Raw genomic sequence first — 19,027 nt, forward strand, 5'->3', positions numbered from 1 at the left:
GGAGAAGGTTGCCATCCTTGAAGGACTTCCGGGGAGGGGTACAGATCAGAGGTACGCCCTGCGGAGGTGTAGAAGAGGGAGGTGAAGGAGCACGAGAGGGGGCAGGGAGGGAGGGTAGAGGCAAGGTAGCCGAGGACAGAGGAGGGGGGACAGCAGGAGAGGAAAGGAAGTTGATGAGGCGTGGGAAGCGTCTATCAAAGAGGTGAAGGTTGGCCTGAGCACCTTGGACCAAGACGGTCCCTTTAGCGTAGACATTAATGATGGCCTTAGAGGCGTGGAAGGAGGCCAAGAGGACATCCCAACGGGTGCCACCATTAATGGGAGAAGAGGAGAAAGGAGAGAGCACAGAGACCATATGAAGGGTCCATAGGTCAGGTGAAGGCATGAAAAAGAGGATGTCAGTAAGAGTTTCCTTGGAGCAGGCACTAGTGTAGGTGTCAGCGATAGGGAGGCCTGGGTTGGAGACCAGGGTGTCCTTTTTAAACTTTTTCCTACCAGATTTAGTGAGGAGAGCAGGATAGTCAATAGAGAAGCAGTTAGAGAAGATAGGCGAGATAGAGAGCACCATGGAGTAGGAGGGAGTGGGGGGGGGGGGGGGGAAGACAGACAAAACGAGAGTATGCAGGCAGGAAGTGAGCGGCAAGGCAAAGTTTACCACATTACAGAACAGCGAGTGCATATTTAAATACAGAGGCCACCTAAGTTTGACAATCCTGCGAGGGGGGAAAAAGAGGTCTTTCGGATGCATGGACTTGGACGACCCGCAGTCCTAGGTGTCGTGGTCCTTGCCCAGCAGAAGAGACAAATCCTGGATCCGATAGACAACTGCTGGCCGCATTCCAAGCAAGGTTTGCAATGCAAAGCCTTAGTTGAATTGGGCACGACAAAGGAACATTTTGAAAAATCAAAGATCATGTTCCAGAATCCAAAAGATTGCATGGTGCCTCAATATATACTGACCCAGATATGTCTGGTGAACCCACCATGGAGGCATGTTGCACACGTTGGAGGCAGATAAGTTTGCAAAAAACAGCAGCGCTGTGGATAGGATCTGTGCATAGGATATCATTGATGAGAAATCTTTGGCAGGAAGAAATACATTAGAAAAGGGATAGTGTGGAAAAAACTACGCAAGTAAATTATTTCCATTGCATAAATCAGTGCAGCTTTCGATAGAAGCTAATCCACAGACTGGAAATAAATCGGACTTCAATAACATGCAACAGTTGAATTCTACACAAAGCCAACCAATTATTAAAATTGACTTAATCAAAATGTAGGACTCTATTAATGTAAGTGGACAACTTAGAAATTATATTTGCTTTAGATAGCACCTTTACTACATTGTCAGCATGTACATGTACTCTCAATTAAATAGGTGAAGCTTCAATACATAGTTATGGAACATGTAACTATGTAGTGAAAATGCTAGCGCAGAAAGTAGGTCATCAATATGGCAATGTGTGTCTATTTACCTCTAGTAACAAGTTTCTACATACATACAACAATGTGCCCAGCAAGTTCCATTTCGAGATGACTATAGGTCACGGTACTGTGAGAATGAGTAGTGTGTGGTTTGTACTCACTTGTTGAATGTGAGCATTGTTGGGTCCATTTATAAACTCTTCCAGCTCTGCAAGCCGGTTGGTTTTAGCCAGAGCAAAGATGAGTTCAGTTTCTACATAAGATTCTCTGGCCTTCTTACGCGCCATCTGCAGGTATTTCACCAACTCTTCCCAGTTTCCTAAGGGGAAAAAAATTGAACAATTATGTTCATAATGATTCCAGTACTTTAAGTCCTCATTCTCCCTTTTACACAACTGGTTGCTTGTATTGTAGGTAGACCCGGGAAAGCAAAACAAGGACTGTCCTAAGAATTTTACAGAGGCCTTAAAGCAACCTTCACAGTGTGAACAAGCGTTACCAAACCACATCACTATCCATATTTTTTCGTCCTACAGCAATAAAGTTGAAGAATGACATGCTTCAGGTTTTGGGATGTTTCCCTAATTGGATGTTACAATCCGTATTCGCTCAACCATGAGAAATCTTATTCCGTGCACAAACTCCCATGCCATCACATTTCCCACCATGTAATTGAAATAGTCTCAACGTTATTCTTTAGCTCCCTCAAAGGCTGGTATTGACCATGTGTAATGTCACAGATGGCCCAACTAATTTCAACACTCCAAAGCGTGGTTCCAGGTTTTTATTGAAAACTATATCAAGTGTTCAGAATTGTAATTAATTGAGCTGGTATTGGGGCACACCAGTGGGCGTTCCCTAGTCTTCCCATGGGCTCCCACCTCCCTAAACCCCGGAGTGGTAACTAGCAACAGGTAACTCCCTACTATCCAAGAATAATGTGAGGGCTTAAAGGTTGTAGCCTATCTGTCTGGCTCTCTAAGTGGTTCTTCTAAGGGCTTCTCTATCCTAACCCTCCCACAGCAGATTATAGGATGCTGATTTATACCTTATGTGCCTTAACAGGTACCCCAGTGTTAGGAAAGATGTTTTGTTTTGCATTTTTCCCGCCATAAATTACTATGTAAACCCCATTTCTTTTGTTTTTTGTGATCCAGTCATTTATTTTGACTTTCGCTCGCTTATTATCACAAAAAGGACACGTTACTCACCAAAGTGACTGCTGCACTCAATTTCCATAGACCCCGATCCTCCATACCTGTGGGACATTCTGTCCTTCAGGACGGGAACCAGAGCTTTTTTGTAGCACCATACAAAACAGGTCTCATGTTGAGTTTCCACTGGCCCGGCACATGCACTGCAACAGGTTTTGGCTCCCCCAAGCCCTGCCAGGTTGGCTTCTCCCAGACGGCTCAGCTGACTAGCTTCCGCATTTAGCACTCCCAGCAGGTGAAGGACTTGAAGCCACATCCCATGACCGACTGCCCATATCTGCAGGGCCAAAGTAGCAGCAGAGGGGATTTTGTCCCCGTTTGTTGATGTAAAACATCAAGACAGAATGGTCAGTTCTGATGGACACTGTTTTTCCCTGGATCGTGGGGAGAAAGCCTCTCCATGCTAACAATATGGCTTTCAGCTCCAGGTAATTAATTGATATGCCGAGTTTGTTCCCAGAACTATCCCCCCTCCCCCCATACCTGACGAAAATGTAAAGTTGGTTAATTGTTGCCCCAACCCCGCTCCAGCTCAACAGGGAGGAATATGTGGTGATAACCTACTGTGGGGAGGGGGTCTCAGAAGGGAACCCTGTGCAGCAGATTGAGGATCAAACCAAATCCTTAACCAAATCTGAGGGATTGGTTTAAGATGCGACTGCGGGTCCAGTGCTTGAGACCAAGACTGTTGAAGCATTAACTGGGTTCTCCAAATCTTTAATCTGGCCAGAGGAGCCGCCTGAACACATGAAGCCATGAGACCAAACAGTCTCTGGAACCACCAAGTACTGATGCTGTTGGCAGAAAGGAACAACAAGCAAGTGTTCTGCATAGCTGTCACTCCGTCCAATGTCGGAAAAACCTTGGCCTGTTGGGAGTTCCAGAGGAAGCCTATGAAGATCAGGCACGGGGACTCTGTCAAATGACAATTTTTCCAGGTCACCAAAAGACCAAGGTTGAAAAGGAAGATGGTCATATTGTAGTTTGACCTTCTTCCTGCACTCTGTCAGGAAAGGGCTGACAAGGTCATACACTTGCCCGGGAGAACTGCCGCTTTCATGGGCTAGTGAGCCTTTGTGTGTGCGACCCAGGAAGGGGGCTGGGACTGTCCCAAGTTCCAGTTCACATCACTGGTGCCAGAAACAACACTTACTGGGGCAGATGTGAAACCAGTAATTGTCTGACTGGACAACTAATGGCTATTTGAATGGTGCAAATCCTTGGCATTGGTGGACTTGCTTCCAGCTTGCATTTTGCTAAGAGGAGGATTCCTGTAGATCTACGTTGGAGCCAAGAATCCCTCGAAGAAGAGCTGACAGTTGTGGACCTGAAGAAGACTCCTGAAGTGGCCCTTCATACCCTCCAGTGTCCGACCCGGTGAAGCCCTGCTCTTCTGCCTGATCTTCAAAGAACCCGAGTGGTGATTGAGCCATTGGACTAGTGGGGCCAACTAGTTTGTGCTTTCGAGGGTCTAGTCCTTTTGAGCCTTCGGAAGTGTACCCTGGACTGCCCATTAAACTGACCAGCTCTCTCATGGGCTACCTCGCAAGAAGCATTGCCGTTCCGCGTTCAGGTCTGGAACTTTGGTGGTCGACAGCTTGCACCACAAGTCTTTCTTCGCGAATTCCAGGATCCTAGCTTCAAGGGAAAATGTACTAGAGCAGCTTATGTGACCGCGACTAGAAGAACGCCAGTTATCGCCTGAAAACTGATAGTCGTTGCAACTCGCCTTCCTCCATCCTGTGAAGTGCCCTAATGAGGCCTACATCGTTGGATTCTGTACTTCTTTCTCAACAAGTTTCATCTTGCAGTTGTGCATGACCGGAAAGAATCCTTGAACCTCACACTGGAACAAAGGGCAGAAGATCGAGCCCCAGATGATCGACAATGACACCTGGGAAAATCAGAGTCGAGGGGGCTTGGTGGGAGGGGGAGGGGGCCGAGTAAGCATATGTATGCTGGTCCCCCATAGGATAACATTGGGAACAAGTCCCTTTGTCTTCCATCTCCCCCTCGACTCGCCTTTGGCCGTTGAACCTGGGTCGGTATCCTGACCCTGGGTTAGCAATGGGCCTGGAAGAAAGGAGAAAACGTACCCATCTTATGGTAAATTGTTGTGGAACATTGCATTAGTTTGAAACTAATCACCACAATAAGCCCAACGCATCCTTTTATTTATGTATGTGTATTTATCACGCACCGTAGCCTGCAGGCATCAGGGTGCACCTAAAGACAAACATCAGCATTTTAGAAAGGGAATAATCGGGTCAGACGCTATCAATTAAACAGTGTTTTTAGGCATTTACAAAATCTTGTCAAATTTTCTTCCGTTTGCAATTTCCTTGGTAATTTATTCCAGGCCAGCGTTACCTGGACTGGAAAGGAGTGACCATTTCCACTTGTACACTTGGAGCGTGGACAGGTCAAATGCATGGTTTACTCAATCTTGTAGTTCGAACAGATGGATGAGTAAAACCATCACGTAGATATGAAGGAACCGACCAATATAAACGTTTATGGGTCACTGTGATGACCTTGAAGCGGATTTGAGTTGCAACTGCCAACCAGGGGAGTTTCCTTCTGTATGTGGCGATATGTTCTTTCCTAGAAGAAAAAGTTACTTACCCCTGGTAACGTTCTTTCGATTGGATGGTCCTCCCATGCATTCCTCATTTTATGATAATGTATCACTCCAGCTGTGCTTCTTCGGAATTATTTTTTTTTAGACAGAGGGCTCTGTATGCACTGACGTCGAGTCGATGTCCCTCGAGAGCCCTCGTCGACTTCATCAGCATAAATAGCACATGCAGTGCCCATTGGCTTCAGTTCTGCTCTCAGAAAGCGTAGAGTGTAATAACACGTAAAATGTATGGCGGGGAAGCCTGGGAGGGGCAATTAGGAATACGTGCGAGGAACATTCAACCGAAAGAAGGTTACAAGGGTTAAGTAACTTGTTCTTCGAATGGATTGTCTCCTCCCAAGTAATCCCCATCTTATGATAGACTCCAAAATCAGTAATAATTTGGAGGGAGTACCAATTAGATCTGATCATGGACCGAATGGAGGACAGCTTTTGCAAAAAGTCCTCCCTGACTGGAGGAAGAATCCAGACGGTGTTTTACAAATGTATGGATAGACGATTAAGTGGCAGCTGAACAAATATCATTTATTGGGACACCTTTGAGGTTGTCATGCTCCTTGTGGTATGAGCCCTTATGCCTTCTGGTGGGTCCTTGCCCGCTAGTCTGTAGCATTCACCAATAGACAGGATAACCCATCTGGAAATTAATTGTTTGGTGACCGCAAGGCCCAATTTGGGACCAGTATATCCAATTAAAAGTTGATCAACTTGGCAAAATGTAGCCACCCTGGATATATAACATCTTAGAGGCCTTTTTGGGTCTGGTCTATGTAGCCTCTCCTCCTCCTCCTCCTCCTCCTCCTCCTCCTCCTCCTCTCATGGATGAGAAGGTGGGTAGAATGGTGGTAAGGTATTTTTCCGTGACAAGTTGGATACTAACTTTGGCAAAAAAGAAGGTTTTGCCCTGAGAGTGACTATCTTTATAGAAAGTAGTATGAGGAGGTTTGCAAGAAAGAGCCTGCAACTTGCTTATCCTGCAGGCTGATGTTATTCCGATAAGCAAAACAGTTTTTAATGTCATGAGCCTTAAAGGGCATGAAAGTAAAATCTCAAATGGAACACATGTCAAAAACTTTAATACAAGATTGAGGCCCCCAAACCGGTACATTGAACAGAACTGGAGGGTATACATTTGTAAAACCCATCAAAAAGTGGACAATCGAAGGCATCTTAAAATATGAATGCTCCACCTGAATATCGCATGAAAATGGAAAGCGCTGCTAGGCAACCCTGAATGGTTCCAATCTGGAGCCCCAGATTGGCTAAATGTAACAGAAAGGAGAGCAGCATAGATGTATCACATAGAAACGGAGCCACATTCTTATCCTTGCACCAGTTGCTGAACCTATTCCAACGGCAATGGTACAAAGATTTAGTTGCTGGCCTTCTGGCCGAAAGCAAAATCTCCATTCCGTCATCTGGGAGGTCCCAATCCTTTTATCTTAGCCTTTCAGAATCCATGCGTGAAGGCAGAGTCTTGACCTCAGGATAGAGAACCCAACCTTCCTCTTGCGAGAGAAGAGCCTCTCTTTGTGGAAGACGTATTGGAGGGCAGATTGACTAGTCCAGAAGGTCCAGCTCCTCATGACCCAATCATGAGCAATTAGGATCATGGATTTCCTGAACTTTCTCAACCTCGTGATCACGAGAGAAATTACGGGGACGGTAGGAAACTCATACAGGAGTGGAAAACCTCAGTACACCATGAATGGGTCTCCTAGAGCTCCTCTTGAAATTCCCTGGAGCAATACTGTTCATATTTCCGGTTGATATTGGCCGCAAACAGATCCACTTGAGGGGTTCCCCAAAGGGCGAAGATCTCTTGAAGGACTTCCTGAGCCAGTTCCCACTTGTGGGAGACTGCTCTGCCAGCTCAGAGCGACCGCCACCGTGTTCTGCTCTCCAGCTAGGTGAACTGCCTACAGAGATTCCTTCTTATATTGCCCAGAACCAGAGCTGCATTGCATCTCTGCACAGTGGTAGTGCCCCTACACCTCCTCTCTTGTTGAGATAGTACATAGTCACTGTGGTGTTCATCATTATCAGGACATTCTTTCCCCGTACAGAGGGCAGGAAGGCCTTCAGCACTAGTCTGATCGCCCTCAGTTCCAAAAGGTTGATGTGTAGTTTGGACTACGATAGAGACCAATGACTGCTGACTGTCAGATCATTGTTGAGGTGTCCCCACCCCGTGAGTGAGGCATCCGTCACTACCGTTATCTCCAGACATGGTTGCCAAAATGAATCTCCCTTGAGGATGTTGTCCTTGCAAGCCCACCAGAGAAGGTCCTGAGCAACTCTGCTCGGAAATTGCAGTTGGTCCGACATCCTGCCTGAGAATTGGGACCATTGTGTCCTGAGAGCCCATTGAAGGGATCTCATTCTCAAACGTGCCTCTGGCACCAGGAAAATGCAGGATGCCATGAGACCGAGCAACGTCAGAAAATCGAAGGCCAGAAGATGCTGAGCATTCTGTAATTTTGTTACCATCTGCAGAATGTGTTGAGCTCTCACCTTGAATGGCGAGGCTTTCCCTGAGGAAGTATCCACGATTGCTCCAATAAGGCATGTATTACTCACTGTAATAGCATTTCTGATGGTTCTATCTTCTCAGATTCACATGCTGTGTATATTGTCCGACATCCAGTGGTAACCGCAGCGTATTGCACCTTGTCTTTCAGGGACCGAAAGGGGACGTCGGCATAGGTGTGTCTAACACTACCTATCGTGACGTGTAGTGTACCCAAAATCCCTCGAGCGCCAAGGTCCCTCCGATTGTATTTTTTCTGCCCAGGCTACTGTGAGTGAGTGCGAAGAGAGAAAGTAGTAAGACGTGTATTTCTATTCATTTCTATTGCGCCGGTAACTCGCAAGTCTCGGGCGCAGATGACAATGCATTACTTACCGTAAAAGCATTTCTGATGGTTGTATCTGCTTAGATTCACATGCTGTGCATAGGTCCGACATCCAGTGGTCACTGCAGAGTATTGCATTTTGTTTTTCGTAGTCGAAAAGGGGACGTCGACAAGGCGTGTCTGTAACACTATCCCTATAGTGACGTGTGTTGTACCCACAATCCCTCACGCGTCGAGGTCCCTCTGTTTGTATTTTTCTGCCCTGAGGGAGCCTTCTAGACGTGAGTGAGTACAGAAAAGAGAGAAATATAGAAAGATGTCTATGTTCCTTCCATCCAAGCGGGGAGGAAGGGTGGGCGCATGTGAATCTAAGCAGATACAACCATCAGAAATGCTTTTACGGTAAGTAATGCATTGTCTTCTGATGTTTGTTAATCTGCTTAGAATCACATGCTGTGCATAGACTAGCGAGCAGTACCCGGAGTTGGCGGTGGGTTATGAGAAGGAACAGTAGAGAAAAGATGTCTTAATACTGCCTGTCCCACCTGGGAGTCAGATCTAGAGTGTGCATCTAGACAGTAGTGTTTTGTAAAGGTGTGCACAGAACTCCAGGTAGCCGCTTTGCAGATGGACTCAAGGGGAACATTTGCAATGAATGCTATGGACGCCCCCGTGCCTCGAGTAGAATGTGCTCTTGGCCTAAAGGGCAGTTCTCTCTTAGCAAGAGTATAGCAGAGAGTGATGCATTGAACAATCCATCTAGAAATAGTGGACTTTGAAACTACATCCCCTTCTCTTCCTGCTGCCACCGAGACGAAGAACTGATTAGTCTTCCTCAGTGGTCTGGTTCTTTCCATGTAGAACATGACCGCTCTGCGCACATCTAGTGTGTGCAGAGTCTTTTCTCCCAAGTTGGAAGGATTTTGAAAGAACGCTGGTAGTTCTATAGACTGGTTTACATGGAATTTTGAGATGAATTTTGGAGCAAACCTTGGGTGAGTGCGTAGAACCACTTTATCTTTGTGAACTGTAACAAATGGGTCTAGAACAGAAAGAGCCTGTAGTTCACTTACTCTCCTGATGGAGGTGATAGCTATTAGAAAAGCAGTCTTAAGAGTGAGGTCTTTAAGAGTTGCTTTGTGCATGGGTTCAAATGGTGAGCCCATGAGTTTGGTAAGTACCACGTTAAGGTCCCATCCGGGAGCTGGGTCAGCTATCGGGGGGTGTATTCTCTTTACTCCCTCCATGAAGGCCTTTATAACAGGGATCTTCCACCACGACACCTTGAGTTGGGAAGTGGTGTATGCAGAAAGTGCCGCCAGGTGGACTTTAATGGAATTGAGCACTAGACCTGAATCCAACAAGTGGGTCAGGTATAGAACAATGTGTGGGAGAGCAGTCAATTGGGTTGATGCTCTTTCCTCTGCACCAAATGACAAATCTCTTCCATTTGCTAGAATAGCAGTGGCGAGTGTTAGGTTTTCTGGCTTCCCTGAGGATGTCCATGCATCTCTGTGGGAGCTGTAGATGTCCAAATTCTATGATCTCAGGAGCCAGGCTGCTAAGTTCATGTTCTGGGGGCATGGATGCAGAGTCCTGCCCTTGTCTTGTGACAGCATGTTGTACGGGCAGGGGAGTTTCACTGGGGGAGATAGAGACATCTCCATCAAGTGAGCGAACCATGGCTGTCGGGCCCACATTGGAGCCACCAGTATCATGGTTACTTGTTCCTGGTGCATCTTGTGCACTACCTTGTTGAGAAGGGGAGTCGGGGGAAAAGCGTAAACGAATCTCCCTGACCATTGAATCGACAGACCGTTCCCCTTGGATTGGTTCTGGGGGTACCTGGAGGCGTAACTTTGGCATTGTGAGTTCTCCAGGGTTGCGAACAGGTCTATTTCTGGGAACCCCCATTGCGTGAAGACGTCGAAGACGATGTCTTCGTGTAGTCGCCATTCGTACTCTTCGGGCAGGGGGAAGTCTCTGCTGAGTTTGTCTGCCAGCAGATTGAGTTCCCCTGGTACATGTTAAGACAGAAGGAACATATTCTGTTTGAGAGCCCACTTCCATATGTTTTGGGCCAGTTTGGACAGTCCTGGAGAGTGGGTTCCCCCCTGTTTGTTGATGTAATACATGGCTGTGGTGCTGTCTGTAAGGATCATCACTGTCCTGCCTTGTAGGTGTTCCTTGAAGGCTTTTAGCGTCTTGAACACCGCTAGCAGCTCCAGAAGATTGATGTGTTTGGATGCTACGTTCGGAGTCCACTCTCCGTGAGCAGTTTGATGGGATAGGTGAGCCCCCCATCCTGTGAGGGATGAGTCTGGGGTTAGAGTGGCTTCCGCCACGGGTGTGGCAAAGGGTTTCCCTTTTTCTAGGTTTTCTTTTGTCCACCACCGTAGCGAGAGAACTAAGGCCTGCGAGACCACCACTAGGTCGTCCCATAGTCCGCTGGCCTGACACCACTGGCTGTTGAGCCACTCCTGCATTGGGCGCATGCGCAGGCGCGCGTGAGGTACCAAATAAATACACAACGCCATCATGCCTAGCAAGCGCATTGCTTTGCGTACCGTCACCTCTCGACCGGACACATATTGAGGGATCTGAAACAACATGTTTTGGACCCTCTCTTTGGAGGGGAAGACGAGGCCGTCCTTTGTTTGAATTAGAGCCCCTAGGAATTGTTTGATTTGGCTGGGGTCTAGGCTGGACTTCATTTCGTTGATGGAGAAGCCCAACTGGAACAAAAGGTCTACAGTCTTTTGGGTATTGGAGAAGCATGTTTCGTAAGAATCCCCTGTTATGAGCCAGTCGTCGAGGTAAGGGTAAACTGGGATGGACAACCTGCGCAGTTGGGCCACTGCCAGTACCTTCGTGAATACTCTCGGTGCTGATGCTATGCCGAAGGGTAGCACTCTGAACTGGTAGTGTTTGCCCTCTATCATGAACCGGGGGTATTTTCTGTGCGCTGGCAACATTAAAATATGAAAGTATGCATCTTTCATGTCCAATGTTGTCATGTAATCTCCCTGTGATAGCAGTGGGATCACTTCCTGTAGGGTCACCATACGAAACTTTTGGGGTTTGATAAACTTGTTCGCTGGGCGCAGATCTAATACAGGGCGCATGGTTAGATCCTTTTTGGGTACAAGGAAGTACACTGAATAAATACCTTCCGTTACCTGAGATAGAGGCACGACCTCTATGGCTCCTTTTTCCAGCAGTTGCTGTACTTCTTGTAGAAGGATGGCAAGATGTTCCGGTGACATGCGTCGTCCCCTCGGGGGTTTGTATGTTGGGGAACTGTTGAATTCGATGCAGTATCCGTGGGCTACGGTGGAAAGTACCCAGTGGTCTGACGTTATACCCTCCCATGCTGGAAGAAAGGATGTTATCCGGCCCCTGACCGGTGTTGCATGGGAGGGGACGCGAATCTTCGCGTCACTTGGTGTTGTTAAGGGCTTGGGAACCTCTGGGGGTGGACCCTCGCCCTCTTCCTTTGCCCTGGCGCTGTCCTCTTTGGCTGTACTGGCCACTATTGGTCTGGAAATTGTTGGCAGCGTACTGTTGTTGGCGTTGGCCACGAAAAAAGCGTTTATTGCCATAGCCACGCCTGGTAGCGGGCTTAGAGATTTGGTCAAGAGTTTTGATCGTATCGAACTCTTTTTTAGCCATCTCCAGAGCCTCATCCACCGCTTTCCCAAAGAGGTTTGAGTCTTCAACAGGTTTATTCATTAAAGACGCCTGTGTCTCCGGTTTGAACCCTGAGTTGCGCAGCCATACGTGTCGTTTTAGGACTATTCCCTGAACTAGGGAACATCCTGCAGTTTCTGCCGCATCCAGAGAGCTCTTTACAATACTCTGGTTGACCTGGGTTCCTTCGCCAATAGTTGAAAGCAGGCGTGTACGTAATGGTTCCAGCGCTTCTTCGGCGTCCTTGCGCAGTTTGGTCCACTGCGCGTCCGCATAGCTAGCGAGCAAAGAATTGTCGTTGGCAATTCTTGCCGAAAAGGCGGCCGAGGATGTAATTCTTTTTGCAAGGGCATATAACCGCTTGCCCTCCTTATCAGGTGGTGCCTCACTGGTGGAAAGTGGTACCCCTGCCCTCCCTCTTGTGTTGGTTACTACCAGGGAATCTGGAATGGAATGTCCCCTGATGTACAGCGGGTCTGAGGGTGAAGGAGTGAAAAGTTTTTCAATTCTAGGATTGACCCCTCTGATTAGTGCGGGTGTGGACAGCGAAGGGATGATTCTTCTCCTCACCGAAGCGAGGAGGGGAATTGTCTGACTGACCGGGGGTTTCTCCTTAATTACCCTTTCTACAAAGTCTAATTCAGGGGAGAGCTCCCCAGTTTCCAGTTCGAAGTGTGCTGCTGCTCTGCGCAACAGGGCATTAAATGTGGGTTAATCGTCAATGGGAGACGTGTTTCTAACAGGCGAAATGTCAGGAGGATTTAGGTTCAGGACATCAGTGTCGGAATATATTGATGGTGATTGCCTGGGGTGAGAAGGTCCTTCTTCTGGATTTTCTCCGAAGCCTTCTCCTACCAAGTCTGGGCTGTCTTCCAGACCTTCCTCTTGGTTCCGTCTGTCTTCCTCGTCCATAAAATCATCCTCTTCCTCAAAATAATTTTCTTCCCCAGTGAGGTCATACACACTGTGGAAGTCTGAGGCTGTGTCCTGGTGGGGATTGACTAATCTTGGAATTTTGGCCCTGGGGTCCTCCTGAGGCCCTTCTCTTATTCTCTTTGGAGTGGGAGGGTTTTGGGCATTCATAAACCTCTCCATTCTTTCCATGCAGAGATGGAGCCTTTCCATGGTTTCATGGGGTACCCCTGAGCGGTCTAGCGGGGGAAAATTGGTGTCTTGTAGCTGAAAACGGCTCGACCTCTCCCATAACGTCGAGGAAAGTGTCCCGTCGCCCTCCGAAAAGCCTTCAGGTGTGCTGGGAATCCCTTCGACTGAAGGAGATCGTCCCTGTGTTTTCGGCATGTCTTTCGACCTTTGCGTAGCGCTCGACGTGTCTTTCGGCGTAGGCTTGTGGGCGTCGGCTACCACGATCCTCGCCAAGCTCTCAGCAACTCGTTTGTCAGCGGAGAGCTGTGGTTTCGACGTTATGGGTGTCGAACGCTCTACGGCGGCATGCGCTTTCTGCTGATGCGCTCCGGCCGATGATTTGGGGGCGGCGCCCTTATTTGCCGAAAGCCCAGTCGCTGGTCGCGGCTGCGAGAGGGGCTTCGAACCCGAACGGTCCGAGGAGGCCACCGGTGAAACCTGCGTCTCCTTGGGCGCTGATGCTCTCTTTGCCTTTGGCAAAGAAGAGCCATGGGTTGTGTGCTTATGTGTAGTCTTGTGTGCGTCAGTGTCGCCGGGGTGTTCATCCCCATAAGCAGGGCGTGAGGCGAGCCCGTCGGGGCCGGGGACAGACGACGAAGCGCGTGTGCGCTCTCTAGGGGGGTTTACGACTTCCGTAGCGGAGGTCGTGGTATCACGTTCCTCGTCACTGTCGGAGGTAGCGCCGGTGGGTGGAGCGTCGGCCTTCGACATAGCGTAGGCCGCCCACCTTTTGACCCTACGGTCTTTTAGTCTCTTCGGCTTAAGAAGCCGACAAGCTGTGCAACCTTCCTCCTTGTGATCGAGGGGCAAGCAGCGGTTACACCGTGAATGCTTGTCCTTCCAAGTAAACTTGCCCTTGCAAAGCGGGCAAAACCTAAAGGGTGTCCTCTCCATAGCCGAGGCAATAAAACGTGATAACCACCCCAAGGGAAAGGAAGGGGAAAAGGAAAGGCATTCTCAGAAAAGAATTAGAGATGCCCCACGACCCCCACTCTCCCTACTGTATTTGGCCTGCGAGGCCAGGCCACGTGTTCGGCAACGCCGAAGGATCTCCTCCGCTCGTCCCCTCCGTCGAAGATCTTGCTCGGCGGAGACAGCTTCACAACAGCGTCGAGGGGGGGATCGATATGTTCTATATTAATATAGGAAAACGACCAAAGGTCGAGGAGATGAAATCTGCAATGTCTCTTGAGGAGCTCCGCGTAAAGGCGACCAGTAGCTGGGTGGAAAAAAACAATCTGAGGGACCTCGACGCGTGAGGGATTGTGGGGACAACACACGTCACTATAGGGATAGTGTTACAGACACGCCTTGTCGACGTCCCCTTTTCGACTACGAAAAACAAAATGCAATACTCCGCAGTGACCACTGGAGGTCGGACCTATGCACAGCATGTGATTCTAAGCAGATTAACAAACATCAGAAATATATATATATTGTTTAAGTTTCAAATAAACCTTTTAATTTGCAAAACAAACCTTCTTGGCTCAGTGGGGTCAGGGGGATTCTAAGAGAGGGGTGTTATATAAGGGTTGTCCTCCAGAGTAAACGAACTGGACCTAAAAATATATCAATAAGGGTTTCCCTCAGCATCCCAGACTAGGCATTGACTTAGCTGTAGTGTTGAATTGAATCCGCTTACAATGTGCTCCCCTGACTCCGCCCACCGGCGCCACTCCTCAGTCCCCTTTGATGCGTCGACAATATTACGATTGCCTAATGACAGGTTTTATTGGGGGGGGGGGGTGGGACGTATGGAGGAAAGGGGGCTATGGACTAGCAGTATGTTATTCATTTAGGTGAATAACTTCTAGTTACTGCTATGTCCCGTCCCCTTTCCTCTATACTGTGTGGGCGATTACAACTGAATGTAGCCCCAGGGTGGAGAGTTGCCCCTCTTAAGAAAACAAGTTCTTCAAAACAGCCTGGCCAAATGCCACGTCCGACCTGACATCGGACAGTAGTGTTGGGTAGTCCACATTGCTGTTAGTCTGCCACGGGACATGTCTTTAGAAAGCTACCGCCGTGGGGTGGGCGTATATGTTTGCTGGCAAAGGCAGCTGCTGCCCCTCGTATGCCTCCTTGATGGCCATAACCATCCACCTTGCTATGGAAGCCTTGGATGCCCTACAGCCTGGTTTTGATCCTCCAAATAGGATTAAGAGGGCATCCGATTTGCAGAAGCTCTCGGTTCTGTCCAGGTAAAATCTTAGCGCATACCCGACATCCAGGCACTGCAATACCTTCTCTGCCTCATCTTTAGGGTCAGCAAAGAATGTTAGGCGTTCCATCTCCTCATTCAGGTGAAAGGAGGAGGAAGAGGAGACAACAACCGTAGGAAGAAATGCAGCGTGTGTTCCAAGCACCACCATGTCCCTGTGAAATGTAGTTTATGGCTCCAAAGCAACCAAGGCCTGAATTTCACTGATCCGGTGTGCCAAGGTAAGGCTCACCAGCAGAAAAGTCTTGATGGTAACTAGTCTAATGTCTGTGGATGCCATGGGTTCAAATGGTTTATGTGCCAGGGTTCCCAGCACCACATTAAGGTCCCAGACCAGGTGTGGTCTTTTGATAGGCGGATACAATCTGGTCAGACCCCGCCAGGTGTCTCTTAACCACCGGATTTGTGGATGAAAAGAGGTCATCGCAGGAGTTCTTGTAGGGCCCTATGGCTGCCAGATACATGCAGCATGTGTCTACCTGCACACCTGAATGAGTCCGGTGCACTGAGGAGGAGAGAACATTGTCCAACGAGCATGTCAATGGGTCAATTTTCTTTGATTCTGCCCAGTGACAGAACTGATGGGGGGGGGGGGGGGTGTTGATGGGGCAGGGTACGCATTCATGTTGTTCCACAGGATCTGCAACATGTCGCCCAACAAGCCCCTGCCTTGCCCCAGCCAGGAGGCAAACTGAGGGCATCGACTGTTGGTACTGGTGGTGGAGAGGTCCACCTGAGGATGACCTCACCTGGTGAAGATCCCCTGAAGTAATTCCTCGTTCAACTGCCACTCGTAGTTGTCCGTTCCCAGCCTGCTGAGCCTGTCTGCCTATAGGTTGGACTCTCCAGGAAGGTGGATTGCTGACAAGTGAATGTTGTTCGTCAGAGCCCACTCTCAAATGTCAATCGACAGTGTGCACAGTGGAGGGGTCTGGTCCCGTCCTGCTTGTTGATGTAATATATACAGGTGGAGCTGTCTGTTTGAATGCAGATCAATTTGCTGCTGATCATGGAGAGAATAGGTTTGAGCGCAAGCCAGATAGCCATCATCTCGCACCAGTTAATGTGCTCCAGCTGTTCCTGATGAGACCATACTCCACTGACACTGTGGCTGTCAAGGGTAGCTCCCCTACCCCGATCCCTCTAGGGACAAGTCTGTGGTAACGGTGACCAGAGGACTTAGTTAGAATAGAAAAAGATGTTGCTGTCTGGGAGCTATTCTTTTTCTTGTTGAGTTCCTCATCTGTTGTCGAATGGAACAAGTCGCCCCCATCGAAGGGTAGGTGAGGTTGGGCTCTTGCACATCTGGGTTGAATTTTGTTGCCTTGAGCCAGGCCGTCGTCTTCATGTCTGTGGCAATACATATGGCTCAGCCTGAGGTGTCAATGTGGGCCACAGTGGATTCCATTATATCCTGGACCACAATTTTGACCTCATCCGTCCCTGTCTTGAACCGTGCCTGGCTGTGAGCAGGGAGCTCTGGGAGGAAGTCTGTGATCCCCGCCACAGCTTCTGATTGACGGCCGCCAGCATGGCGTCAGCGTTGGCCTGACGGAGGTGGAGCGCGACATTTGAGTAAATCTTTTTCCAAATGCCTCCAAAAGCTTTTGCTCCTTGCCCAGGAGGGCAGACGCAGATACCGCTGAGGACGACGGTTGTTTGGAATATAACGATGTCGCTCCTATAAGCGAGGAGTGCGGTTGAAGTTGCACCAACAATAAGAGGGAATCCCCCTCTGTTTGCCAGTACTTAGCGTCGAGACGCTTGTTAGAAGGTTGGGTAGTGTGTGGCTTGACTCAGCCCTTTTTTACCTAAGGCCTCGACATCCTTCTGAAGTGGGATTCCAGTTCGAGTAGGAGGACGTACCGTAAGTACTTAAGCCAGGAACTCAGCCTCGGGTTGTTCCACCTGTGTCGGAGGGATGCCTAGGTACTCAGCCAGACCCACCAGCCTCTCATGGAATGCTTTGGCGGACAATGGTGTGTCCAGATCTTCCTCCTTGCCTGTGTCCGCCGTTGTGTCCTGCAGATCTGGGGGAGCAGGAGGAGTGCTGGGAGTGGGCAACTGTAGCATGCGGACCGTCAGTGCCAGGGGCTGCTGAGGGGGCTGAGCCAGTGGCTGAGCTGCCATGATTTGCGCAGACGTGGGAGCCAGGGGCTGCTCTGGACCAAGGGCCTGCACCCCAGTGGGTGCCTGTAGCTGTACCGAAGGGAGCATGTCCTTGATTATATCCCCCCCGAGGATGGCACCCATCTGTGGTGATCACATGAGGGTGAGGAACTTCTCAAATAACCTATCCTTTCAAGCCAATGGTGTAGGGGCTGTTGTGGGTGTCGGTGCCAGGCCCTGAGGCTGCGATGTCCTGGGCGTGCCCGGTTTTGCCAAGCTGGGGGATGCAGACCTTTCCTGCGAAGTGGAGGCAAGGATGTGGACCAGGCGACAGGTGTCGTCCAATCCCATTGGAAGCACGCTCCTCTGCCTGATCTCGGAGTGGAAAGGGCATCTGGTGAGCCGCCATTTTGTCTGGCCCAGTAGCCATTTGGTCTTGTTCCGCTCCACGTTGCTTGAGGCGTGGTGAATGCTGAGCTGGGTCCGGTCTCTACATGCACGCTGAATAGCAAAGGTTGCAACCTTCCCTGCACATCAGGTTGAGACCTGGTAGGCGGAGTGCCCTCGGCCATGGTGCTGGTAGTGCTGCGTACAGGCGCCCCTTCGGACATGGGTCCGGTACTAGGGCAAAGCCCCCTGGGTCAGGACCCAGTAATAGAGCCTTGAGGCCCCTCAGTGGTCGTACCGTAGGACCTGGCAACCCCTCAGCCTGCGTGCCGGTGGCTGGAGTAGCCTAGGTCTTCTTGCTGGTTTTAGAACCCGTAAGGTCCCTCCCGCTTGGGCGCTTCCCGGGGAAGGAGTCGCCCTTACTGGGGCAGAGGAGAGCAGGGCACCTACCTTGGGCCTGGTCCTCCTCCTCCTCCTCCCATATGCTTTAAGTTTAAGGTCCTCTGGAGGTGATCTTTCGAAGAGCTCCCTCCACCTGGCCAGCCGATTCTTCAGAGCGTGCAGTCAGGGCATTGCACGCGGTACAGCTGTCCCAGCCATGGTCTAGGCCAAGGCATTGTGTCATGGTCGGATGTTGGGAAGGGACACTCGCAGGCTGAAACCCAGTGTTATCCACATGCGCCGGGGAGGAGCGTGGCACCAGAGGGTAGAGCAGTACCCGACAATTGGAAGAGAAAAAAGAAAGAGAATAACTTCTTCCAGGGAAGAGCGCATGGAATTACAAGGCCAGAGCCCTAACCCAGGAGCGCTGGTGAAAGTGGTCCGTTCCCATCGACCCGGAAAAGACTGGGCAGTGGCGCTGCTGGGCGGAGTCAGAACAGCGCATGCTCCCAGGACCGCACGCGCATCTAAATTTAAAAGGGAAGATGATTTTTCTGGTGAAAAAGGTTCCGTTTCCCATCCCTAGCAAGAGACGCCCATACAGTATGGAGGAAAGGGGACAGGACATAGGAGCAATACGTCTTTCTAGACTATATATGACCATTGGGGCTACTCAACAGATGTTTATCTTTCAGAAGAAACAGAAAGAGAGGTAAAGGGGGGGACAAAGAAGGTTGTATCTATACCTATCCGACTAGACCTCTATACCTAGGCAGCGCTGGTGTGTCACCTATCTAAGAGTGGTTAGAGTAAGAATGGAGAAAGGCATATCAATTTCTGATTTCTCAACAATTTGCACTCTGCATGTGATTGTGCTACATTTTTTGACATCCTTGGTACCTTTGTTTTTTAGTAGTCCTAATATTGACAGGAGAGCTGAAAAGGGGCTTTTCTTATTAAA

General features: G+C 49.3%; 1 protein-coding gene across 2 annotated transcripts in view; it reads right to left on the bottom strand.

Annotated features, from left to right (window-relative positions):
* CLTC (clathrin heavy chain) overlaps positions 1 to 19,027 on the bottom strand; it is a 1,506,669-nt gene that overhangs the window by 510,460 nt on the left and 977,182 nt on the right. For both annotated transcript variants that reach the window (XM_069615119.1, XM_069615118.1), the window contains exon 22: positions 1,587 to 1,744. In XM_069615119.1, the coding sequence (XP_069471220.1) occupies positions 1,587 to 1,744 (158 nt within the window). The remainder of the gene's footprint in view (positions 1 to 1,586; positions 1,745 to 19,027) is intronic.

Source organism: Ambystoma mexicanum, chromosome 9 (assembly GCF_040938575.1).
Source record: "Ambystoma mexicanum isolate Mex_15411 chromosome 9, UKY_AmexF1_1, whole genome shotgun sequence".
Taxonomy (NCBI): domain Eukaryota; kingdom Metazoa; phylum Chordata; class Amphibia; order Caudata; family Ambystomatidae; genus Ambystoma; species Ambystoma mexicanum.